The sequence below is a fragment of the Amblyraja radiata genome, chromosome 4, assembly GCF_010909765.2.
Source record: "Amblyraja radiata isolate CabotCenter1 chromosome 4, sAmbRad1.1.pri, whole genome shotgun sequence".
Classification (NCBI taxonomy): Eukaryota; Metazoa; Chordata; class Chondrichthyes; order Rajiformes; family Rajidae; genus Amblyraja; species Amblyraja radiata.
Window position 1 is genome coordinate 8,468,655 of NC_045959.1, and position 27,673 is coordinate 8,496,327.

The 27,673-nt window shown below is 44.9% G+C and overlaps 1 protein-coding gene across 1 annotated transcript in view; it reads left to right on the top strand.

The window, feature by feature from the left end:
* Positions 1-27,673, top strand: part of rttn (rotatin) — a 235,429-nt gene that overhangs the window by 141,444 nt on the left and 66,312 nt on the right. The window contains exons 30-31 of the mRNA XM_033018928.1: positions 3,879-3,989; positions 7,092-7,250. Of these exons, the coding sequence (XP_032874819.1) occupies positions 3,879-3,989; positions 7,092-7,250 (270 nt within the window). The remainder of the gene's footprint in view (positions 1-3,878; positions 3,990-7,091; positions 7,251-27,673) is intronic.

Consider the following 27,673-nt stretch of genomic DNA (forward strand, 5'->3'; position numbering starts at 1 on the left):
AGTCAATTACTCTTCCAAACTGCGCGACTTGTGAATGTGAGAATAAACCAGAGCACCCAGGGGAACACATGCAGTTAGAGGGGGAAATGGCCTGCCATTCAATCATGGCTGATCTATCTCTCCCTCCTAACCCCATTCTCCTGCCTTCTCCACATAGCCTCTGACACCTCTACGAATCAAAAATCTATTTATCTCTGCCTTAAAAATATCCACTGACTTGGACTCTACAACCTTCAGTGGCAAAGAATTCCACAGATTCACCACCCTCTGGTTAAAGAAATGTCTCCTTCCAAAAAGAATGTACTTTAATTCTGAGGCTATGACCTCTAGTCTTAGGCTCTCCCACTAGTAGAAACATCCTCTCCACATCCACTCTATCCAAGCCTTTCACTATTCTGTATGTTTCAATGAGGTCCCCCCCCCCCCCCCGTCCCCCGCTCGTACCTTCCAGCGCAGTGCTGACAAACGCTCATCATAGGTTAACCTACTCTTTCATGGGATCATTCTTGTAAGCCTCCTCTGGATCCTCTCCAGAGCCAGCAGATATGGTGCCCAAAATTGTTGACAATATTCCAAATGTGGCCTTACCAGCACCTTATGGAGTTTCAACATTACATCCCTGTTTTTTGTATACAAGCCCTCTTGAAATAAATGCAAGCATTGAGTTTGGTTTCTTTACTACTGATTCGACGTGCAGATTAACTTTTTGGGAATCCTACACCAGCACTCCGAATTGCACACAAATGGCATAAAGATCACGAATAGGCTGCAGCTCTGCCAACTACACCAATGTGTATGAAGTATCTTCCCACATAAGGCTAATTTTAGAGCTTTGCAAGATCTTTCCTTGCACTTAAACAACCCACACAACTCCTTCCCCGATCAGTCTGAAGAAGGGTTTCGACCCGAAACGTTGCCGATTTCCTTCGCTCCATAGATGCTGCTGCACCCGCTAAGTTTCTCCAGCACTTTTGTCTTCCTTCCCCGATCTTCAGCTGGCCTCCTGACCACAAAATATATCTCGGTAAAATGAATTTCGGAGGGCAGCTAAATATGAAAAGGATATTACGCTATCCCTCAGTTGTTATAATTACAGGATTTTGTTAAAAGAGGCTCCTTATAAAAGTTGATTCAGCTCCTTATATTTATTTTGCTTTTGCTATGCCGTGCAGGTCATGTCTTCTTTGCCGCCCAATTGGTAGAGTTTGCACTGCAATTCAGGGAGCAGTTTTGTGGCCACAGGGAGGAGGTGATTGAGGATGACCCTCAATTCAGGAAATGCTGAATCAAGAATACAAGGGTATTACAGCACATCTCTGAGACAGGAATAATCCTTTTGGATCCCCCCACTGTGATAATTTACTCTGCACCATCCCCAACACTGAATTAACCATAGAGACCCATATGCGCATGCCCTAATTTTCATCATTTTAGATCAGAATTTACTTTGCTTCACAAAGTGCATTCATTCATCTCAGCAGCATGTTGCTCATTTAAATTTGCTTAGGGAATTGCAGTACAGAAACTTTTATTGAATCACCGAATGGAACAGTGTATATTGAAGAAATTAGACACGCTTTGGAATATTTTTTTAAAAAGATCAATAGAAAGGGCAATTATGCGTGCATCATTGATACTCATGGAAGCTGATGCTATTTTTGAGGTTGCAAACCTTTGGAGACTACAAAATAGATTAGAAGGAACACTCGTTGCTGGAAATGCAGGAGTTTTCTTGAGTTAAATGAAACAAAGCCAGAATAATCCAATGTAATTACACAAGATGAAAAGGGTACGAAAGAGGCCATCTTTGCCCTGCCCTGATCCATTGCTGTCTTTCTCAATCTACAAAAGTAGTTTTATCTTTAATACTCTTTATTACACCAGGAGGCAAGAATAATCTTTTTAGTACATGGTTGGATAACGTTTTTGGATAACATCACACTTTTTGACAACCCATATGCTGATTACCTAACCTATTTTCATCTTTCTTGAATTTTTACAGCCAAATTCTTTATAAATCAATTACTACTTTTTATTGGAGGCACAAGATTGTATGAGATTGCAATATTTTAAATGTTAGCATCTTCTTCCAAATCTGATCGTGTGATGCAATAGTAATGCAATGCTGGTTGGAAATAATTGCTTTGTTGAAGGCAATTCCATCAATTCACAACTTGTATGCCTTTTGTACCTGCTCCTATGAGCTTTAAGGATCACAGAAAATGTCAATGGATCATAAGATGACCCCCCTGGCTCTTTGACCAATATATTGCACTCAAGCACAGATTAATCATTCAACTCAAATTGCTACTTACTGGATTTTAATAGATTTAAATGTCAATGCCTCCCCATTTTAAGAAAGTAGTATTACAATTTGAAGTAGTTTATCCTATGTATTGCGTACAGTTTTGGTCTCCTAATCTGAGGAAAGACATTCTTGCCATAGAGGGAGTACAGCAGTGGTCAAGGGTGTTTGAAACTCTGGTTGGGCAGGCAACATGCTGATAGTATTTTGGCACCACATTCTTGAGGTTGGCCTGATCAAAATACCTGATTTTTACAACAAGGCCACAGGATACTTAGTTTCAATGCTGTTGGTGACAGAGTGTGGTTCCCCGAGTGCAAGTTTAGCATCAGCTTGGATGTGATGCAGACAAGAGTCAGGAGAGCCAAAATGAATTCTTGTTGCATTCACTCCACTAAGATATTCCACTATCAGGGGAGCAGGAGCTTGCCAGGACTGCCACGTCTGAGTGTTATGCAAAGCTAGATAAGAAGCAGACTCCTCTGCCCTTTACCTGCCTGAGTAGGTCCGTCTGGTGTAGCTAGAAATATTCTGGTTGTGTGGCATGGTCAGGTGAGGCAGAAGTGAGCCATATCTCTATGAAACAGCACACAACAGTCCCTCAGTTCTCTAAGGGAGGTAGTAGGTCTAGCATTTAGGTCATTCAGTGTGTTCTCAATAGCCTGTATATTTTCCAGCAGTACGTTGGGGAGGGAGTGTGTGTGTGTGTGGTGTGGAGGGGGGAGTAAGTTGAAACCACGTTCTTTCAGTCGTACTTGTAGCCCAGCACATTTCCCATGTTTCCTCCAGGGATGACTGCTTCTGGTCAGGCCCGGGAGCTGGAGTGTGGAATTGGTTGCTCCATTAGATAAACGATGTGCTCGGGTCAGTCTGTGCGTCGAGATAGTAGTGTCAGGCTCTCTGGTAGATCAGGCCTCCTACGAGGGACATGGCATAGAGTGCTGCAGGTCAAGGCCCGTCGCCGGTGACTCAGCATTGGGCCGTTCCTTGGGCAGGACCAGTGGTCTGGTCGGGGCTGCAGCTTCCTGGTGTGAGGGCCCACAATCGGTCGGGCTGGTGCTCTGCTCGGGTCAGCGAATTTGACCCGTTAGGGCCTGGTCATCTGATTGGGTCAGCAGCTATGCAAGGCCAAGGATTTGGGGGATATGTGTAGGCCAAAGGCTTTGCCGGTTGGAATAGGCTTCATTGGTCAAATCAACTCGGGTCAGGGAAGGTCTTCATCTTGGAGGTCGTACGATATCAGACCTCTGGGAATATTAAAGATTATATGATTAGAGCATTGAAAAAAGGTGCTATGCTTACAGCTAGATTTAAAAGAGTCCTGAAATGTCACCTATTCCTTCGCTCCATAGATGCTGCCTCACACACTGTGTTTCTCCAGCATTTTTGTCCAACGTCAATTATTCCAGCATCTGCAGTTCTTTCTTAACCACTTGTGGGTGGTATATCAGCATTTTTATTTGAAAACGCATACAAATGCCTTTATGCTTAATATAGAATCTGAATTAAGGTTTAATTTTAGCAATAGCATTGTAGTAAAGGAAGCTATTTCATGCTTTTTTTGTTGTTGTAGGATTGGATATCTATGTGGTCTTTGGTCTACGAGCATAACATTGAAGATCATGTGCCATCAAGACTTGACCTAGCCTGGCTTATTCCCCTGTGGGTTGACCGAGATCCTGAGGTGTGCAATCTTTCTTGTACATGTTCATCAGCTAATCTATTATAATATAAAACTGATCTTGGATGTGATGTATTTATTTGTGTGTATGTGTGTGTTCGTATGTGATTCACATCTCCTCGAAAACCCGACACGCTAACGGTGAAATGTTTACATATTCTGGTAGAGATTTACCTCATGATCTCAAAAATCGCCTCATCTGAAAATTTGATTCATTATTTCCCGAATTTTCTACTAAAATTGGTCACCAATCTGAGATCTTTTTAAAATTTAACGTGCTGAAGTGAGCTGGATGACGTCACAATGCCTCTGCTCCTCGCGGCAAGCTGCGCAGATTCCCCCCCCCCCCCCCCCCCCCCGAGCTCTGGATTGAAGTCGCTAACCACAAGCTCAAGTCATGCAGCACGCTCCGCTGGGCTCCTTGAACTTCTACAACATGGCGGCGGCGGTCGTTATCACAGCGCTGGCGCGGACAGGCGCAGTGGAAAAGCGGCCGCCACGGGGGACGGAGAGGAGGCCATTCCCTGTTCGCGCACTATATGACTATGATTCTCCTTGTGATTTAATCTTTGAAGTCTGTGTATCATTCTGCTTAATCAATGCTGCATTTTTTTCAGGATCGATCTATTTTTCCTAAGGTCAGGTTACCAAGGGCACCTTACAGTTTTCTGGATGTTGGCCAAACATAGATTATATATCGTGGTGGTAGCATAACTTCTGTTCCTCTCGATATTAAAGGCCGTAATGTATGATCCTATCCATGGCCTTTTAATTGGCTACTAGAATGAATGAATCCCAGACACTTTTTAACTCCACTGCTTCAAGCCTTCCATTATTTAGAACGCACCATGTTTCTCCAGAGCCGATGGCCTTTTCTTTTCCAACAAGGCCACAGTTTTGTCCATTCACACAATCAGTTGAATTAATCTATTCACACGGCTTGCCGCATTTATTATGTCTTCAGGAAACTAAAATTGATGACTTTCTAGCCTATCATTTCAGCCATTTATAAATAGGATGATTATCTGCGAGCCTGGTGTAGATCCTTTTGAGGTGCCAGCTGTCATTCTCCAATGCTTTGAATACCTTCCCATTATCCCTTTTCTCTGCTTCTGGCCACTCCACAACTATCCCATCCAATTAAAAAAATTGTCTTCCATTGTATAGAACAGATTAAGTGTCATTCTTACTACTGACTAATCAAAACAATTCAGGAATCAAATTTTGAAATTGGTTTCTCATCTTGCATTGGCAAATAAATTACTTTGTTTCCTCCCTTATGAAGAAAGTTATTTTCTGTTAAACATTCACGTGTAATGATACTGATATACAACAGAGGCCTGACCACAGAATACTAGGGTAATATTCCACTGCATGCTGAGAGAATGCTTTGCAAAACCCTGCTTCATTGAAGAGATCCAGCTCATTGAGTTGGATGATCAGCCATGATCATATTGAATGGCGGTGCAGGCTCGAAGGGCGAATGGCCTACTCCTGCACCTAATTTCTATGTCTATGTTTCTATCCCATTATTATTTTGAAGAAAACTGGGTAGTTTTCCCCCTTGTCACAAACTGTATTTTTCTTTCATACTAAAACTTAAATATTTGTCCATTATCTTATTCCTATTGATGAGATTTGCTTGCAAAAAATGATCAATATGCATATTGCATTGCACAAGCATTGAATCATAGAGATATACAGCATGGAAACTGTCCCTTCGGCCCAAATCCTGCCAACATCCTTGTAAATCCTCTCGGCACTCTTTCCAGCTGACTGACATCTTTCCTATAGCTGGATGACCAAAACTGAACATGATACTCCAAATAGTTTGATCCTTGATCCTTCTTTTCTATAATCCTCCCAGACCCAATTGTTCACTGCGAAAGTCCTGCCCTGGTTTCACTTCCTAAAATGCAACATCTACGATTTATCTGAATTAAACTTCATCTGTCATTCCTTGGCCCACTTATCTAGTTGATCAAGATCCCATTGTAATTCATGATAATTATCTTCACTGTCTACGATACCACCTATTTTAATATTATCTGTAAACTTACTAATCATGCCTTGTACATTCCTATTCAAATCATTGAAATAGATGATAATTGGCAGTGGATGCAGCACTGATCCCTGAGGCACACCATTAGACATAGGCCTCCAGTCCAAAAAACAATCTTCCACCACCACTCTCTCTTTCCTACCATTAAGTCAATTCTGCATCCATCAATTTGGATCCTATCTAATCTAACCTATCCAATCTAATGTACCTGAGCAGCCTACCACATGGAACCTTATCAAAGGCCATATTGACTACGTCTACATAGTGCAACTTCCTTGGTTACTTCTTCAAAAAACTCAATCAGATTTGTGAGACTATTTCCCCCATGTACAAAACCATGCTGAATATTCAATTTCAACCATGTCTTTCCAAATGCATGTCTATCTTATCTCTTAGAATTTTCTCCAGTAATTTTCCTATTGCAAATGTTGCTCATACTGATGCACAGTTCCCAGGATTTCTTTGCAGCCTTTCTTAAATAGCAGCACATAATTGGTCAGCCTCCAGTTTTCCGGCACCTTACCCATGTCTAATGATAATTCATACACCTCAGCCAAGACTCCTGCAATTTCTTTAGCTTTCCACAGTGTCCTTGAATATACCTGATCAGGTCCTGGAGATTTATATACAATCATATGTTTTAGGACATCCAGCAACTTTGAACTAGAAGACATCGCCAATGACTTTCCCAAGTTGCAGAATCTTTATTTGTTTCTCCATGGTAAAAAAACAGGAGAAATATTCATTGAGAGCCTCGCCTGTCATGTGGAACGCCACACATAGATGATCAAATTCCTACATTTTTCCTGCATTTTACTTAATTTGCAAGATCTTGAGGTCACAATATGCAATCTATAATGGCAAATCACTTTATTTTTATTTTGCAGGCATATGTCAACCAATATTCAGATTTGTACCAAATATTATATATCTCCATTTTCGGCATTCATTTGAAGTATGAAATGTATGTGTTTTGCAAATGATGAGACCAATACTTGTTCAATACATGCTATATGTATTAGTTTCTGTTTGTATTTTGCTAGGTACGTTTTGGCAGCTTGGGTATTGGATCAGCGTTAACACTGGTAGAAAGTGGCTGTGTTGCATTGGCAGCCAGCTGTCAAAACATTTCTGGAGGATTGTGGGGCACAGTGCTTAATATCTTTCTGGACCAGTCTGAGTGCAGTATGGTTCGTAAAGAGGTAGGCAATCCTTTCAATTATATAGTAGTAGATATTCGTGCTATGATTTGGCTTTTACCCAACATACTGAGCACTTCAGAGCAATAAAACATATTCATAATTAGGCTGCCTTCTCTGAGCTATATTCTGTAACTGTATCGCTGTGATCTTGATGGCATATCGCTGGACAAACAATTATTCTAATTGTGATGTAGGAGTTCAGAATTACAAAGGTGCCCATAATAACAACATTTAAAACTAGCTCTGCAAGTTAGGTAGATGTTGAAGGAATTTATATTTTGTGAATTAATTAAGTAAACCGTATTGTATTTTATATAATTTGTTTTTAACATTTTCGATCCTAACCTCGAGTGCTGTCTGTGTGGAGTTTACACCTTTACCTGTGATGAGTGGATTTCTTTCGGGTGCTCCGGTTTTCTCCCCACATTCCAAAGACGTACGGGTTTGGCCTCAGTAAAATTGTCCCCCCCTTGTGTGGGGAGCGGATGAGCAAGTGAGATAACATAGAATTAGTGTGAGCGTGTAATTGATTGACGGCTTGGATTCAGTGGGCAGAAATGCCTGTTTCCATGCTGTATCTCTAAACTAAATTGAATAAACTTAAATTGACATTTTTCATTTTGCATCTTTTAAAGGATTAACTCTTTTATTTTCAATCATATGTTTATACTTGCATTTTTTTTTATTGTCCGAGACACTTAAAGGCAACAAAAGACTTGATTGGGTACTAACATTGTAGTCCAATCCCACTAAATGTGGCACTGACCTTCTCTTCACTTGATTCATTGATTCGTGTTTTTACCCATTTTCTGGCAACTACCCCAGTATTGTTCATGGGACAACAATCGGCTAGTAATTCAGCATTTTACAATCTTCTGGCCTGAGATAGAGTTCAGTAATTTCATATTTAAATGGCTGCTCTAATGTTTTTACATAACAGCTGGTGTTTAAAGATTCTATGTTCATTTAATCATGCCCTGCTTCCAGATATCGAGCTACTGTGCTACTGCTATTTTATCAGCCTTGTTTCCTTTCCCTAGACCAGTTATTATTTCAAATCTGTAAAATTAATATCATTTTTAACAAAATATTGCAAGCCTAACATAATAACTTCCTTATTCTGCAGGTGTTATTTTGCCTGCTGTACATTTGCATGAATTTTTATTTATATCACTAAACAAAAAGATGCAGAGATGCATGATGTGAATTAAAATACAATAATTCTCAACTGGTCAGACACCAGTTGTGGAAAGAGAAACAGTGTTAACGTATCTTCTCTGATTTAATTTTGAGGCAGTTTACATAATCATGGTTTGTAATTCCTCTATCGTATGCAGGGGGATTTTCCAGGTCAGTACGATGTATGCTAAGATGGATCAAATTTTTATTTTCCTGCGGAAATCCAAAACAAGAGGCATGATTTTAAAATTATAGTTATTTATGAAAGAAATCTATTTTTTTCCCCACACCAAAATAGTGGAAAGTTGAAATTGACATTAGGAGTATTAAGGGCCTGTCCCACTTATGCAATTTTTTTGGCGACTTGCTGGCATGTCACGGGGCGACGCCTGTTTGGTGGTGGGTAGTCGCCCAAAGAGTCGTACCTTTTTCTGGTCGCCGCTGGATTTTCAACATGTTGAAAATTTTTGGCAACCTGCTGCGACTATGACGGGTGCCGGCTAGTCACCCAAAAAATCACGTAAGTGGGACAGGCCCTTTAGGGTAATTTAACTTCTCAAAATTCAAGGTAGCATACGTGTATCTATGTGTGTAATGTTCGCCATTGTTAAACTGTCCATCATATCATCGTATTGGTAAATCAAATTCCATACCTTTTTTTTATTTAATATTTTTTGTCTGAGTTTTGGCCTCTCATAGGATATAATCAGTGCCTGATGTAACATTTCCTCCTTTCTGCCTTTCAAATATATATTTTCTCCCAAACTATTCTGCCCATCATTGTGGCATTGACCATAAAATCAAATTTGTGCTGCTCCTCTTGGTTCCCTAAATAAAATAAAGAATATATTAAATTGATCAACCGGCACCTGTTCAACATATTACAGTTCTGACAAAAGGTCAGCTACCAGAAACATTACCTGTGTTTCTCTCTCCACAATTGATGCCTGGCCTTCTGACCATTTATGGCATTTTAGTTCACATTATGTATCTGTATTTGTCAAGTAATTAAATGCACATCAAATAATTCAACAAAGATTCCTTGCAGTAATCAAATTAGGGTCAAACAACATAAGGCTTTTAAATAGAATTTGATAAAGTTGCATATCTGAGTTTTTTTAACATGGTGAAACTATGTGAGGTTCAGGATACATTGCTAAATTTAAAAATTATTTAACCAAAACAAAGATGTTTTCTAAGGCAATGCTAACATTGTGCTTTTAGGCAGTGAAGTCCCATGGAGACTGCAGAAATGATCATTTTTAGATTGCATGAACACTGGTTTTAGTAGGATTGACCTATTCAATAAGCAGGGTGGAACGATGCCTAATACAATTCAAAGGGGTTGGTAAATAGCAAAGAACTATCTGGGTCAAATTTAATTTTTGAAGAAATATATAAAATACAGCATAATAGACTAGTTTAACCTGATAAATTGCCCTTAAGAGCATTTAAATTCAAGTAAAAATGGCTATTCATTCTAGTATGTTATTATTTTATATCTTTGGGTATTTTGTGGAACATTGGCTCATGTTATTTTAAAATGATATTGATTTGTTGAGAATGAAAAATCCATTCTTGTTATTTATCTACTTCTGACACATAATTGCAGATGGAAAGATATATCTCCCAACTTGGATAAAATACAATAAATAATGGCAGGTCTTTAAAATGACACTAGAAGGTCATTAAGAATGGAATTAAATTGTATAATTTAAACTATGACTCAAGGCTAGAAATATACTGAAAATCCACAAAAAACCTGCAGATGCACAAAATATTTTGTGCCTCAATCTTGGGAAGAAATTATGAATAATTTCCACGTGGGAAATGATAAGTAATGTGAAATAGATCTAACATAAGAATATGATAAATAATAGTTAGAGGCAAAAGGAACTACAAAGGATAGAATGTTAATAAGAAAAGGCCTCAGTCTGACCTTCCATTCAATTATATCTAGACTAATTTAAATTAGCCCTATAATCACTTTACTTCATGATCCCTGCATCCATCAATTCTTTCTGTGATCGAAAAGTCTATATCTAGTTCAACCCAGCATGTGGTGCAATGGTTTCTTTATTATCACATAGAAACATAGAAACATAGAAAATAGGTGCAGGAGTAGGCCATTCGGCCCTTCGAGCCTGCACCGCCATTCAATATGATCATGGCTGATCATCCAACTCAGTATCCTGTACCTGCCTTCTCTCCATACCCCCTGATCCCTTTAGCCACAAGGGCCACGTCTAACTCCCTCTTAAATATAGCCAATTAACTGGCCTCAACTACCTTCTGTGGCAGAGAATTCCAGTGTGAAAAATGTTTTTCTCATCTCGGTCCTAAAAGATTTCCCTCTTATCCTTAAACTGTGACCCCTTGTTCTGGACATGGGATCTTTGATACTGTACCTGCTGAAAAGGGCCTAATACTTCATCTAAAACAAGGACACATTCGAGATTGCAGCTTTCCATGAAAACTACATGAAGGTGTCAGTCAAGATTATTTTATTAAACCTCTGAAATGGAACAAGGGTATAATTCTATAACACCACAGTGGGAGATATGATATTATTCCACTATGCATGTGCAGCTATGAATAGAATAGTATGTAATGGAATAGATCTTGTCTGGCATTCCTAATGGATTGTAAATACTGTAAAGCAAGGTGAGTTTTGGTGCGACAATTGCAAGGATCGTGAAGAGCGTGTTAAGCACCACTCAATGAGAATTGTCCATGGCTGATACCAGATTTGAAGTCGGACATCATTTGAGTTTGGCCAGTGTGAATATGCTCCAACATGACTTTGTAGTGCCTGATATAAATGGGACACACAGAACCTTTCAAAGCTCCAAATAACTGGCACATTTTTGATGGTTAATGGCAGACAATGTATTGTGGAGCCTGAACCAATTTCCCCCTTATCCTTAAACTGTGACCCCTTGTTCTTGACTTCCCCAACATCGGGAAAAATCTTCCTGCATCTAGCCTGTCCAACCCCTTAAGAATTTTGTAAGTTTCTATAAGAAACTTTTTTTTTTGCAGACAAATCAGTGAGATTATTGCCATACATAAGTACAACACTCGGTTAGCACATAATGCAGGGCTGCCAACTCTCACGCTTTGAGCGTGAGACTCACGCCCTCAAGCAAACTCTCACGCCCTCACGCTGATCAGAAATTTCTGACGCTCAGTGGTGAGAAATTTTGTGATCAACGAAAATTTCAAGACTCGGATAAACTGCATAGTCCGCGGGTGTTGGAGAGCCGGGGCTGCGGAAGGGATGGGAGCAGAACCAGCGGCGGGAACAGATGCGGGGAGCGGGGACTTGCGAGTGTTTGCGGCGCTGTCGAGTGTTTGCGGGGCTGACGCTGCAGCTCCGGCCATGGAGCACCCCGGACAATGCGCGTGACCCGGGCCGCGGAGCCGTCGGAAGCGTTGCGCCGCTGCCGCTGCCGCGAGAGTCTCTGTGCTGAAGAGACAGACTCTCAAAGGGAGGTAGAGGGAGAGAGAGGAATGAGACAGGGAGACAGTGGGGGGAGAGAGAGGGGGGTGTGAGGGGAGAGACAGAGGGGGCGTGAATGGAGAGAGAGAAGAGGGAGAGGGGGGGAGAGAGGGGGGAGAGGGGGGGAAGAGAGAGAGGGAAGAGAGAGAGGGGTAAGAGGGAAGAATGAGGGGAGAGAGAGGGGGTGAAGAGGGAGGAGAGAATGGGATAGAGAGGGGGAAGAGAGAGGGGTGGTAAAAGAGAGGGAGAGAGGGGGGGGGGGCAAAGAGAGAGAGGAGATAGGGACAGAGGAGAAAGAGAGAGGGGCGAGAGAGCCAGGGGGAGAGTGAGGTGGGAGGGAGAAATGGGGGAGAGAGAGATGAGAAAGAGAGGGGGGGAAGAGAGAGAGGTGAGACAGAGAGAGGGGAGAGTGTGTAGAGAGGGAGAGATAGAGAGGGAGGGAGAAAGAGAGAGAGAGGGGGGGGAGAGGGGGGAAGAAAGGGGGAGAGAGAAGAAAGGGGGATAGAGAGAGAGTTAGGGGAGAGAGTTAGGGGAGAGAGCGAGGGGAAAGAGGGGAGAGAGAGGGGGAGAGTGAGGTGGGAGGGAGAGGGGGAAGAGAGAGAGAGGGGAAGGGAGGAGAGAGAGAGGGGAGGAGGGGGAGAGAAGAGAGGGAAGGTGAGAGAGGTGAGACGGGAGAGAGGAGAGAGAGTGAGGGGGAGAGAAAGCGGATGAGAGGGGGAGAGAGAGGGATGCGAGTGAGGTGGGAGGGAGAGAGGGGAGAGAAAGGGAGGAGAGAGAGAGGGGGGGAGAGGGTGAGGGGGATAGAGAGGCAGGGCTGCCAACTCCCAGGCATTGAGCGTGAGAATCACGCATTTCACCAAATTCTCACGTTATCACAAATTTCTCTCGCTCTGTTGTGGGAAATTCTGTGATCAACGAAAATGTCAAAACTCATATCAACTGCATGGGCTGCGGGTGTTGGAAGCAGAAGCAGCGGCGGGGACAGATGCGGACGGGGAGTGGGGCTGGCACGTGTTTGCCAGGCTGGCTAGTCGCTCACTGCAGCTCCGGCCATGGGGCAGCCTCAGTGCAAGAGTCCCGGGCCGTCGGAGGCTTCGAAGCGTTGCGCCGCTGCCGTGAGAGTCTCTGTGCTGAATTCGCCCAGGTGACCGGCATGGATCAGGCTGTGGCTCGGTGCATCCTGGAGGACAACCAGTGGCTGCTGGAAGTAAGTACTAAGCACTGGGTAGATACGGTGGAAGATAGTGGACTTCAAATGGGGGTGGTTGGTGAAAGCATCCTGCTTGCCTGCTAGATTTTCACTTACTGTAACTGCAGGAAAAATGTTCCCGATGTTGGGGGCGTTCAGAACCATGGGTCACAGTTTAAGAATAAAGGGGGGGGGGGCAGTTAGGACTGAGATGGAGGACAAACTTTCTTCACGCAGAGAGTTGTGAATCTGTGGAATTCTCCGCCACAGAAGGCAGTGCAGGCCAATTCACTGGATGTTTTCAAGAGAGAATTAGATTTAGTTCTTGGGGCTAACAACATCAAGGGATATGGGGAAAAAACAGGAAAGAGGTACTGATTTTACTTCGGAGTCACGTGAGTGACTACGTGAAGAACCCGCTTCCAACGCATGCGTGTCATATCGCTACACGCATTGCACGAGTCAACAGGAGGGGGGAGGACGTCCCCCAGTAGCGGGAGAAGACAAAAGGGCCAGCAAAAGGCAGGTAAGGCACTCTGCATTTTTATTCACAGCAAAATGGACAGAGTAAAAAGGAAGCGGGCTGCTAGAAAGCTGCCCGAGAAACGCGTTGAAAGCGTGGATGAAGGGCAGAGACAGCAGCCGTCGGCACTAGATGCCTCGGTAGAGGAATCAGCTGTGCCAGAAATCGTTCTGGCACCGACTAAAGTTACTTCCCGGCCGGGAGGCAAAGTTCAAAAGAAAACTCACCATCTAGAAGAGCCCGACTTGGAGCAGCAGCGGGCGACCAGTCCGTATCAATATCGGACCAGGGCTGAGCGGGTGCGGGAGACAGAACAAACCCGCTATGAGTGGCTGCAGACGGAGCAGCCAGGAGCAACAGCTGACCAGGAACAGCAGTGGACCTACACACAGGACCGGTGTGGCCAGCGGCGGGACGAGGAAAGCCCGCAAACCAGCACCCGTGAGTACCGGGGACGGGAACAGCGGGGATGCAGGAAAGAGCAGCACACTGCTGAAAGGCTGCAGGAATGGGAGCAGCCAAAAATGGCAAGTGCAGCTCAACATAAAGACCGTCTAAAGGAGCTGCTGGAGGAGCTCCTTCACAGTGGCAGTCCCATGAATGTGGAGACTAGCCACAGTGGGCAGGCAAGCCCCATATGGTACCCCGTGAGGGACCCCCTGATATCTCAAACTCTTCGGAGGAGAGTGGGTAGGACCCTGATGGGCCAGACCCTAATCATACAGCTTCACATGATCCTGAATCTGCAGAAAAAGATACACTGCTGCGCATGGTGGCAGATTATTTCAAACCAAGTCAAACAGGGGCAGACTTGGATTCCAGGATGGCAGCCAGTATTAATTATATGCCTGGCCATCAACTCCAACAGCAAATATTCACAGAGACACTGGCCAGACATCTGCCACCTGGTAACTGTGATGCATTACAAGTCCCCAGTGTCAACCAACGCATTTGGAAGCATATGGGGAGGGACATCAGGAACCATGATCTCAAAATCCTAAATATGCAACAATTTGCAAACAAAGAGCCGTTAAAACCCCAACCCTTTTGTTTGGGCAAGACTTGTGCAAACAAGTAAAAAAACTAGACGAAGAAGCCAAGACACTGGGGCTCATCAAAGCCAGCACAAAGGCTTATTTTGGATCACGGTACCAGCCACATGGAAGACCGAAAAGTGTGGCTTATACCAGTGGCAGTGCCAGAACCCAATATAACCCGCAGCAGCCTTTTTTAGGGTATGGCCAGGGACGGCCACCCTGGAAGATGCGGAAGCCTCAACCTCCAGTACAACCACGAACACGAATAAAAACAGAACCCCCCTTTTTCAAACAACAAAGAAAATAATACAACCACCAGTAACCATGGAGGTAGGTGGGTGTGGTTCTTTTGTAAAAAAAGGGACCCACGACGGTGGGGGGGAGGTTGCAATACTACAGTGACGAATGGTGTAAAATCACTACAGACTCGTATGTTCTAAGCAGTATTCAGGGTTATCTGATAGAATTTACTCATTCCAATAACCCCCCAGTACAACATACACCAGAAAGGCATTTCGTTCTTACAAAAACCGAACAATCTAAAGCCCACACGGAGCTACAACGATTGTATACAAAAGGTGTAATTGAGCATACTATTCATGAACAATTAGAATTTGTATCAAACATATTTATTATTTATTAAAAATAAAAAAGATGGGGGTTGCCGGATTATCATTGATCTTTCAACCCTAAACACATTCATTCAATATGTTCATTTTAAAATGGATATCACTGCTAAAGAATTAGTGTCAGCTGGGTTCCATATGGCAAGCATTGACTTAAAAGATGCATACTATACAGTACCCATCAGAAGGGAACACAGACGGTATTTGAAATTTAACTGGATGGGGGAACTTTGGCAATATAGAGCCTTACCAAATGGGCTAACATCAGCCCCCAGATTATTTACTAAAATTCTGAAACCAGCTTTGGCATTGTTACGTAAACAAAGCCATAGGGTGATGGCATATTTAGACGATATTTTTATTGTTGGCAAAACTTACGAATTGGCACATCAAACAGTACTTGCCACAAAACAATTGTTTGAACAACTAGGGTTTATCATCCATCCAGTTAAGTCTAAATTGATACCAGCAACTAATATGGATTATTTAGGATTCACCATTAACACGGTCAATATGTTAGTAACTTTACCAATAGATAAAGCTCTAGCCCTACAGGAGGATTGCAGCGAGTTTCTTAACACCAACAGACCCTCCATTAGACGGGTAGCCCAGATAATTGGGAAGATTGTGGCTACATTCCCGGCCACACAATTTGGGCCTTGTCATATTGCTCAGCAATTAACCACCAGCATGTACGATTACAAATTGATAATACCACTGCGGTGGCATATATAAATCACATGGGTGGAAATATATCGACATCTTGTGATCAATTGGCAAATTTAATTTGGCAATGGTGTATCCAAAGAAACATTTGGATATCGGCAACATACCTACCAGGTAAGCTAAATTCAGTGGCAGACACCAGATCACGCAAATTTAACGAAAACACGGAATGGATGTTAAATAAAAATGTATTTGCTGAAATTACAGCAAAATATGGTAGACCATATATTGATCTTTTTGCATCCAGGTTGAATCACCAATTACCAACGTATGTGTCCTGGGAACCAGACCCTGGGGCAGAAGCTACAGATGCTTTCTCACTGCATTGGGGGAAATGGCTTTTTTATGCATTTCCCCCGTTCTGCCTCATCAATCGGGTACAAAGGAAAATTCAACAATATTCGGCATCTGGGATTCTCATAGTACCCGATTGGCCTACTCAACCGTGGTATTCGGTCATACAGGGGATGGTGTTAGAACCATGTTCCCTTATTGGACATAGCCCAAATTTATTGATTCATCCAGTGACTGGGGGCAGTCACCCATGCCATAAGACTATGGATTTGTTGATTTGTAGAGTCTGAAAGACCCACTACACGGCATGGGGCTGTCAGACAGGACTATGAATCTCATCACATCCGCACAAAGACTGTCAACACGGAAGCAGTACCTCGGACACATCAAGAAATGGGGCAAATACTGCTTTGACAACAACTTAGACCAAAGGGCCAAGAACATTCCGGCCGTATTGGAATTTTTAACAAGCCTCCATTGTGATAAACGATTAGGCTACAGTGCCATCAATAGTGCCAGAAGTGCACTCTCCAATTACCTATCACAAGGAACGGAGCGGCACACGGTGGGAACGCACCCCCTGGTAACAAAACTTATGAGGGGCATATTCAATGCAAAACCCCCTAAAACCAGGTACTCCAGAATCTGGGATGTGGGTGTCGTTTTGAACATGCTGAGGAGTTGGTCGCCCATAACAGCATTATCACTTCGGAAACTGACCATGAAGATGGTTATGCTCATGGCGTTAGTTACCGCACAACGAGTCCAGTCGTTAAACAAGCTGAGCCTGGACACCTTGATCATCTCACCCGAGAAACTGGTGTTTGTTATACATGATTTAATAAAACAAAACAGACCAGGTTCATCGGGTCAAGTGATTGAATTTATGGCATATCCAAATGACGAACGCCTGTGTATAGCCAGACATATCCAATTATACATGGAATATACTAAGAGCATTCGAGGTCAGGAAATGGCTCTGTTAATTTCTTACAAGAAACCGCACAAAAGGCTCACGACCCAAACTATCTCAAGGTGGCTCAAATGTGTCCTAAAGATGGCAGGAATAGACACTAATGTTTTTAAATCTCATTCCACCAGGGCTGCAGCAACATCCGCAGCAAAAATTCTGGGGGTGCCAACAGACCAAATCCTCAGAATGGCAGGATGGTCATCCAAAAGGACTTTCCAAAGGGTTTATAACAAACCAGTTTTGGAGCCATCATCGTTTTCTGAAAACATTTTACGTTCAATAATATAATTTGCCCGAAAGGTTACAGGGCTATGATTTCAATTTAATAAATTTATTTTTCGTTATATCACACAAGTCTTGTATGAGTGTGTTTAAAATTACTAATGATACCTTCTCCCAATACCCAAGGCAGTTGTGAAGCATGGACTCGTTCCACGGCATGAGGTCACAGAGCTTTGAAATCTTCACGTAGTCACTCACGTGACTCCGAAGTAAAATAGTAAGATTAAACGAGAACTTACCAGTTTGAAGTTTGATCTGTATTTTATGAGGAGGAACGTTGAGGGAATACGTGCCCTCCGCTCCCACCCTCCTATGATCATATCAAAAACTGGTATCTCTTTGATAATCTTACTATGTTAGGTCATTATAGTTTCTGTGACCTCACACCGCTGCTTTGAAGAATGACACGCATGCGTTGGAAGCGGGTTCTTCACGTATTCCCTCAACGTTCCTCCTCATAAAATACAGATCAAACTTCAAACTGGTAAGTTCTCGTTTAATCTTACTATTTTAGATGAATAGCCATGATCATATTGAATGGCAGTGCTGGCTCGAAGGGCCGATGGCCTATTCCTGCACATATTTTCTATGTTTCTATGCTTGAGTATATGGCAATAAAACCCGATCACTTGATTTTGAAGCATTCATGCATGGTGGAGGTATAATGTAGTCATAGAGTGATACAGTGTGAAAACAGGCCCTTCGGCGCAACTTGCCCACACCCACCAACATGTCCCAGCTACGCTACCTGCTTTTGGTCCATACCTCCAAACCTGTCCTATCCATGTATCAGTCTAACTTTTTCTTAAATGTTGGGATGGTCCCTGCCTCAACTACCTCCTCTGGCAGCTTGTTCCATACATCAAGCTTTCATCAAATACATCAAATTTCAAAAAGTTCCTACCCTGGGAGGGGGGGACACCCTTCTTCCACACCCTCTCCCCACTCGGTTGCAAATGTTCCGTACCTCCTCCCTCCCCCCCCACTTCCCCCGGTCGCTATACTCCCTCGGGCTTGGTCTCTCGCAATTTCTCACTCCCAACTTGTAAAGTGCTACAATAACGCACAGTAGTCTTTACTGCTTTTATTGTTATAACTCACATTCATTACTGCACTAGCTGTACGTGGTCCGTCACACGAGCTAGAGAGAGATCAAGGGGTGGGGAGGTTACATTTATACTTGGGATATAGGGAGTGGTTAGTAGTGGTGAGGTCACTATGTTAAAGGAACATCTACATCCTTTCCCTTGGAAACAAACAATACAGTAGTGACATAGGGACCACGTCTCATGCGCTACGAGCAGGCAGGCAAACAGTTAAACAAGCAGAGGAGCATACAGCTAAGCAAAATCACCATAGCGGACGGGCGGCTTAACCAGTCGACCGGACCGGGTCCGCAGCTCGCCATCTCCTCCCTCTACAGGAAGAGCAGCAGCCGAGGCGGGGAAAGGAGCCGGGGAACCGGGCGTAGAAAGAGCAGGCGTAGGCAGAGGCGGGGAAATAGCGGCAGAATCGGGTGCACGGGCAGGCGAGCCAGGGGAAGCAGGCGGCGAGTGAGGATGAGAGAGCTGGGAAGGCAGAGACCGAGGCATGCGAGGGGCGGCAGGCAGTGTTTCGGGCAGGGGAGGGCAGAAGGGGACGGCAGGAGGCGGAGGAGGCTCGTTGACGGGACGGAGATGTTGGCGGGTCCGCCTGTAAATTGTGCCGTCGTGGTCGACAAGGTAGGAGCGCGGCGATCCAGCATCACCGACAACGGTGGCAAGCTTAGAGGGACCGGAGGGGGACTGCATCCGGACGACTTGGCCGGGGAACAGACGCGGAAGGGGGCGGCATGACTGGTCGTGGGAGCGCTTCTGCTCTTCGTGCTTGTGAGCAATGCGCTCCTGGACAGCAGCAGGCTTTAGGGGAGAAGGCACGAGTGACCGCTGGGTGACAGGGAGCGGAGGTCGCGTAGTGCGAGACATCAGCCGTTTGGCTGGCGAGCCCAGGACAGGGTCGCGGGAGATGTTGCGGATATTAAGAAGAGCTAAGTAAAAATCGGATTCGGACAGTCTACAATGTTCCAGCAAGTCCTTGGCACTGCGGACAGCGCGCTCCGCCAGGCCGTTACTCTGCGGGTATTCAGGACTGCTGGTGAAATGGCGAAAGTTCCAGCTGGCAGCGAACCCCCGGAACTCGGCACTGGTGAACTGGCTGCCGTTGTCAGATTGGAGGGTAGCCGGGGAGCCGAAGGTGGCGAAGTGGCGGCGCAGCTTCCCGATGACGGCCGAAGAGGAGAGGGAGTGCAGCTGATCAACTTCGAACCAGCTGGAATAGGAATCAACAAGGACTAGAAAGTGCTTTCCATGCCACTCGAAAATGTCAGTGGCGAGGGCCATCCATGGAAGTTCAGGGGCAGGCTGTTGCAGAAGTGGCTGGCGTTGCGGACGGGGAGCGAGGCTATTGCAGGTAGCGCAGGCGGAGACCCTGTCCCGGATGTAATCGGCCATGCCGGGCCAGTAGAACTGACTCTGGGCGTGTGACAGAGTGGCTTCGGCCCCAGGATGACCGCGGTGGGCGGATTCGAAGTAGTGAGCATGCAGCGCAGCGGGCACGACCACTTTGTGACCCTTCACCACGACGCCGTCGTGCAGGACAAGCTCATCGCGGACCAGGAAGTACGGATCAGCACCGGCAGGTAGAGATGAGCGACGGTCTGGCCAGCCCTGCCTGATGACGTCGGCAAGCTGCTGCAGGGCAGGATCCAGGGCAGTGTGCTTGACCAGGGATTGCATCTGCTGAGAAGGCACAATGTTAAGGTTAAGCACCATCAGGTCGGAGGACTCGTACGGGTGACGGGCAGTGGATACCAGGGGTGCACGAGACAGAGTATCGGCCACAAACATGTCCTTGCCTTTGCGGTACACAATCCGAAAGGTGAAGCGTTGAAGCTGCAGCATCATACGCTGCAGGCGGGATGAGGCGGCGTGAATCGGCTTGTTTAGGATGGTGACCAGCGGCTGGTGGTCAGTCTCGATAAGGAAGTCGTTTCCCAGGATGTAATCCTTGAACTTCGAGCAGGCAAACACCACGGCCAGGAGCTCCTTCTCGATCTGAGCATAGCGCTGCTCAGCAGGGGTCATGGTGCGGGAAGCGTAGGAGACGGGTAGCTGCAGCTTGTCGTAGAGCTGCAGGCAGGCGGCACCGAGGCCGAACTTCGAGGCATCGCAAGTCAGAACGATGGGGCGCTTCAGGTCGAAAAATTTAAGAGTAGGTGCTCGGACCAACTGGGACTTCAGGGCTTCGAAAGCCGACTGATGGTGCGGGAACCAAACCCAGGCAACGTCCTTCTTGGTCAGTTCCCTCAAAGGAGCGCTCATTTCGCTGAGGTCGGGGATGAACTTCCCCAGGTAATTGACCATGCCTAGGAAGCGCTGCAGGCTTGGCACGTCGGCGGGCGAAGACATACTGGAGACGGCAGCAGTTTTCTGCGGGTCGGGCTTGAGACCGGAGGCGGTGAAGACGTGCCCCACATACGTGACCTCCGGGACGCGGAAACGGCACTTCTTGGCGTTGAGCTTGAGGTTTATATCGCGAGCCCGGTCGAGGACCAGGCGAAGGTGGAGATCATGCTCGGCTACGTCCTTCCCGTAGACCAGGATGTCGTCCACGATTATGGCACACGGCAGACCGGCAAACAGCTGCTCCATGGTCCGCTGGAACACCTCGCTGGCGGAGTTGATCCCGAATGGCATGCGGAGGAAACGGAAACGTCCAAAAGGCGTGCTGAAGGTGGTCAAGTAGGAGGATCGCTCGTCAAGCGGTATCTGCCAGAACGAGCTCTTGGCGTCGAGGACCGAAAAGACAGTGGCCGGACCGACCTGTGCAGCGACGTCCTCTACAGTTCGCATAGGGTAGTGCGGGCGTTTGATCGCCAGGTTCAGGTCCTTGGGGTTGATACAAATGCGGATTTCACTTTTGTCCTTTTTGGCGGCAACGACCATGGTGGAGACCCACCGGGTGGGATCGCTCACCTCTTTGAGAATGCCCCAGGTGACCATGTCGCGCAGCGTTGATTCCACCTTGTCCTTCATGGCGAATGAGCAGCTTGCCCAGCTTGTCGTCGAAGCGGTCAGGGTATTCCAGCAGGGGGTCCATGAGGGTCCGCACCAGGTGTATGTCACGGTGAAAGGAGACCAGGCCGAGGTCCTGACACGCCCGGGCACCCAGCAAGGTGACGCTGTCAGAGTCTAGCAGATAAAAAGTGAGGGGCCGAGAGGCCTTCAGGATCTTGCAGTGCAGGGTTGCCTTTCCCACGGGAACGAGAAGCCCTCCCCCGTAAGCATGTAGGCGGGAGTTGTCAACAGTGACTTTCTCATCGGTCCTAATCTTTTTGAATAGGCTTGTTGACATTACATTCGTAACTGCCCCCGTGTCTAGTTTCGCAGTGAAGGTCGAACCATTAACAGTAACCCTAACCGAAGGGTCTGCTATCAAGGCATGTGCATCTAAGATCGAAAAGATGCCCGCCTCCCCTTGGGAGGGGGAACTAGTATCGGACAAAGGTAAATCTTCGGGCTCGTGTTGGGAATCGAACTCGCTATCAGCCTGAGCAACGTTGTTTAACATTCTCCGTGGTGCGGGTACTGGCCTGCCCTTGGAGCGGCAGGCTGCAGAGAAATGGTTTAATTTTCTGCAAAAGTTGCATGTCTTTCCCAACGCTGGGCACACATTGAACTGATGGGAGGAAAAGTTACAGTTAGGGCAACGCCGTGGGCTGGCGACGCCGGGTGCGGGAGAGACCTGTTGCCGTGGCGGGCCAGTGTTCCGCCGGCGGGCGGTAGCACTGGCAAAGTTGATGTCATGACCGGCCGGCGGCGAAGCCGAGTCCACCGCCTCAGCCATGCGGGCGGCGTGGAGAGCCTCGTCTAAGGACAGGTCGGGCTTACGCAGAAGTTCAGCCCTAAGCTTATAGTCTAAGAGGCCATATACAAGAATATCCCTGGTCACTTGGTCTGGTGTGAGAGCGTCCAGGCGACAACGTCTGGCCATGTGTCTCAAAGCGGCGATGTAGTTATCAACGGACTCGCCAACGACCTGGCGCCGATTGAACATCTTATACCGTGCGAGAATACAGTTAGTGGGGACGTCGCACATTGCGGTGAATTTAGCCATAAGACATACCGGGTCTCGCTCATCTTCACCTGCAGCATAGACAAACGACTCAGACCGTTCCAGGGCGGCGGGGCCGGCAATGTTGAGGAGTAGGGACGCCCGCATCTCGGCGGTGGCTGCGGGATGGGCAATCGTCACGTAGTGCTGAAAGTCTCGTCTAAAGACATCCCAACGGTGGGCAATGTCCGAATCGAAGACGAGAGGATCAGGTTTACGGCACGAGGTAGCCATGGCACGAGAGTATAGAAGGGGTAGGTTACTGGGTCAAATAAAAAAAAACAGGATAGCAAGAGAATAGGAGACGTAGAGACGTAGAGCCACTATTGTGACACCATGTAAAGTGCTACAATAACGCACAGTAGTCTTTACTGCTTTTATTGTTATAACTCACATTCATTACTGCACTAGCTGTACGTGGTCCGTCACACGAGCTAGAGAGAGATCAAGGGGTGGGGAGGTTACATTTATACTTGGGATATAGGGAGTGGTTAGTAGTGGTGAGGTCACTATGTTAAAGGAACATCTACACAACTCTCACCCAATGTTGGCAGCCCTGATAATGCAGATAAACAGTCCACAGAATCATAGAGTCTTACAGAGTGGCAACAGGCCCTTCTGCCCAACTTGCCCACACCGGCCAACAGCTCCACAAGTCCCACCTGCCAGCATTTGGTCCTTATCCCTCCAAACCTGTCCTATCCATGTACCTGTCTGTTACTTACATTTTGGGATAGTCTCTGCCTTAACTACCTCCTCTGGCAGCTTGTTCCATACACCCACCACCCTTTGTGTGAGTGTATATACAATAGTCGCCAGGTTTTGGCACAATTTCACAATCCCAGCTGCAGCCATTGCCTCCATCCTGTTGTCCCGCGAGCCATTGTCCTTCTCCTTGCCCGGCCCATCTTTAACCTTTGTGCCCCGGGCATATATATATTGACTCAGCACCCTCGCTTCTCTGAAATATAACTGGAAATGAAGGATTATCTGAAAAATGTAATGAAAGTGTCCAATCATCTCTCTGAGTATCTGAGTTACATCATCGTCTATATCTCTCATTTCCATTTCCCGTGACTTTCAGTCTGAAGAAGGGTCTCAACCCAAAACGTCACCCATTCCTTCTCTCCAGAGATGCTGGCTGAGTTACTCCAGCATTTTGTGTCTATCTTCGGTTTAAACCAGCATCTGCCGTTCCTTCATACACATCGCTCTGAATAATTGGATTTAAAAGCAATGAAATTATCTTAAAATTTGACACTGGTTTATTTAAAGATTTCATTGGTGTATATCAGTTATAAATGATTTATTGTTTAATAGATAATAAATGTATGAAGTCCTCTGCTGGTGATCAACCAGAACAAAAACTAATAGAATTACTTTAAAATATGATGCCCTGTTCATCATCAGCAGCAACTTCAATCAAACTACATCAGGAACCTACTCTCCAAATACCATCAGAATGTCTCTTGCTCCACGTGTGATGTTAATGCTTTTGCTCGTTGCTACATAGCCATCAAGTATGCCTCTTGCTCCACGTGTGATGTTAATGCTTTTGCTCGTTGCTACATAGCCATCAAGTATGCCTCTTGCTCCATGTGTGATGTTAATGCTTTTGCACGCTGCTACATAGCCATCAAGTATGCCTCTTGCTCCATGTGTGATGTTAATGCTTTTGCTCGCTGCTACATAGCCATCAAGTATGCCTCTTGCTCTAACCCCCACACCATCAAGTTGGACACTCATCATCTGTCAGTCCTGTTTCTCCGGCTGACGGAGACGGAAACAAGAAGCATCAAACATTGTAATACATCGTAACACAGCAGTAGCTTGTGGAGGCCGAAGGTCTACTTTGGGACTGACTTGTATTGGTGGACTGGATCTCGTTCAAGACCTCTTCATCCAACCTGGATGAGTAAACCTCTGTTGTCACCGGTTTCATCAAAAAATTAATTTGTCTCTCTTCCAGCCAGAAACTTTGAAAAAACAGTTTGCAAATGAAAGCCAGCTTTATCTTCTTTGAGGTTATATTTGAGATTTGTTGGGAAGAATAAATTTAGTGGTTTGAACCAGGAGCTACTTGGAAACAATCTTAGACACCTCCATTTGTCCCATCTGAAATCTTCACCTAATTCTACACAATTTTTGATGCCTATCTTATACTATTTATTGAGAAATTTGTGAATCCCTTTATTCTATGCAGCCTTTCATAAATCTGCTGAAATGTCAATAACATTTTCTGTCATTGATTCCATCAAACTATTCATCTAAACAGTTATTGCTCAACTTTCACCCCGACATTTGGAAGACCAATTTGTTAGTCATGGAGTTGTGCAATGGGCCGAGTAGCCTACTCCTGCACCTATTGTCTTACCTGCACAATATAATTATGGAGAGGGACAAAACTGGACCTAGTGTTGAGATTTTTGATTGGAGAAAGGCTAATTTTGAGGAGATGCGAAAGGATTTAAAAGGAGTAAATTGGGACAGTTTGTTTTATGGGAAAGATGTGGAAGAGAAATGGAGTACATTTAAAGGTGAAATTTTAAGAGTACAGAATCTTTATGTCCCTGTTCGGTTGAAAGGAAATCGTAAAAATTGTAAAGAGCCATGGTTTTCAAGGGAAATTGGACACTTGGTTCGGAAAAAGAGGGAGATCTACAATAGTTATAGGCAGCATGGAGTAAATGAGGTGCTTGAGGAGTATAAAGAATGTAAAAAGAATCTTAAGAAAGAAATTAGAAAAGCTAAAAGAAGATATGAGGTTGCTTTGGCAAGTAAGGTAAAAGTAAATCCAAAGGGTTTCTACCGCTATATTAATAGCAAAAGGATAACGAGGGATAAAATTGGTCCATTAGAGAGTCAGAGTGGCCAACTATCTGCAGAGCCAAAAGAGATGGGGGAGATATTGAACAGTTTCTTTTCTTCGGTATTCACCAAGGAGAAGGATATTGAATTATGTGAGGTAAGGGAAACAAGTAGAGTAGCTATGGAAACTATGAGGATCAAAGAAGAGGAAGTACTGACACTTTTGAGAAATATAAAAGTGGATAAGTCTCCAGGTCCGGACAGGATATTCCCTAGGACATTGAGGGAAGTTAGTGTAGAAATAGCAGGGGCTATGGCAGAAATATTTCAAATGTCATTAGAAACGGGAATAGTGCCGGAGGATTGGCGTACTGCGCATGTTGTTCCATTGTTTAAAAAGGGGTCTAAGAGTAAACCTAGCAATTATAGACCTGTTAGTTTGACGTCAGTGGTGGGCAAATTAATGGAAAGAATACTTAGAGATAATATATATAAGCATCTGGATAAACAGGGTCTGATTAGGAACAGTCAACATGGATTTGTGCCTGGAAGGTCATGTTTAACTAATCTTCTTGAATTTTTTGAAGATGTTACTCGGGAAATTGATGAGGGTAAAGCAGTGGATGTTGTGTATATGGACTTCAGTAAGGCCTTTGACAAGGTTCCTCATGGAAGGTTGGTTAAGAAGGTTCAATGGTTGGGTATTAATGGTGGAGTAGCAAGATGGATTCAACAGTGGCTGAATGGGAGATGCCAGAGAGTAATGGCGGATGGTTGTTTGTCAGGTTGGAGGCCAGTGACGAGTGGGGTGCCACAGGGATCTGTGTTGGGTCCACTGTTTGTCATGTACATCAATGATCTGGACGATGGTGTGGTAAATTGGATTAGTAAGTATGCAGATGATACTAAGATAGGTGGGGTTGTGGGTAATGAAGTAGAGTTTCAAAGTCTACAGAGAGATTTATGCCAGTTGGAAGAGTGGGCTGAAAGATGGCAGATGGAGTTTAATGATGATAAGTGTGAGGTGCTACATCTTGGCAGGACAAATCAAAATAGGACGTACATGGTAAATGGTAGGGAATTGAAGAATGTAGGTGAACAGAGGGATCTGGGAATAACTGTGCACAGTTCCCTGAAAGTGGAATCTCATGTAGATAGGGTGGTAAAGAAAGCTTTTGGTGTGCTGGCCTTTATAAATCAGAGCATTGAGTATAGAAGTTGGGATGTAATGTTAAAATTGTACAAGGCATTGGTGAGGCCAATTCTGGAGTATGGTGTACAATTTTGGTCGCCTAATTATAGGAAGGATGTCAACAAAATAGAGAGAGTACAGAGGAGATTTACTAGAATGTTGCCTGGGTTTCAGCAACTAAGTTACAGAGAAAGGTTGAACAAGTTAGGGCTTTATTCTTTGGAGCGCAGAAGGTTAAGGGGGGACTTGATAGAGGTTTTTAAAATGATGAGAGGGATAGACAGAGTTGATGTGATCAAGCTTTTCCCTTTGAGAATAGGGAAGATTCAAACAAGAGGACATGACTTCAGAATTAAGGGACTGAAGTTTAGGGGTAACATGAGGGGGAACTTCTTTACTCAGAGTGGTAGCGGTGTGGAATGAGCTTCCAGTGAAGGTGGTGGAGGCAGGTTCGTTTTTATCATTTAAAAATAAATTGGATAGTTATATGGATGGGAAAGGAATGGAGGGTTATGGTCTGAGCGCAGGTATATGGGACTAGGGGAGATTATGTGTTCGGCACGGACTAGAAGGGTCGAGATGGCCTGTTTCCGTGCTGTAATTGGTATATGGTTATATGGTTATTGTCTATTGTTTATCTTCATTGATACCATAACTAAAGCAGGCTGTTTCTGTGCAAAGTCACTCTGCTCGAAACCTTTTCTTGAGATATTTGTGATGCTTCTATTGAGATGCTTGTGATGCTTCTATTGACAATATCTATACATTTGCAACACACAATGATGCACACAATTTGCATTGAATTAGACCAGGAACAATGGCTCATCTATCTGATGGAATCTGAGGAAAGACATTCTTGCCATAGAGGGAGTACAGAGAAGGTTCACCAGACTGATTCCTGGGATGGCAGGACTTTCATATGAAGAAAGACTGGATAGACT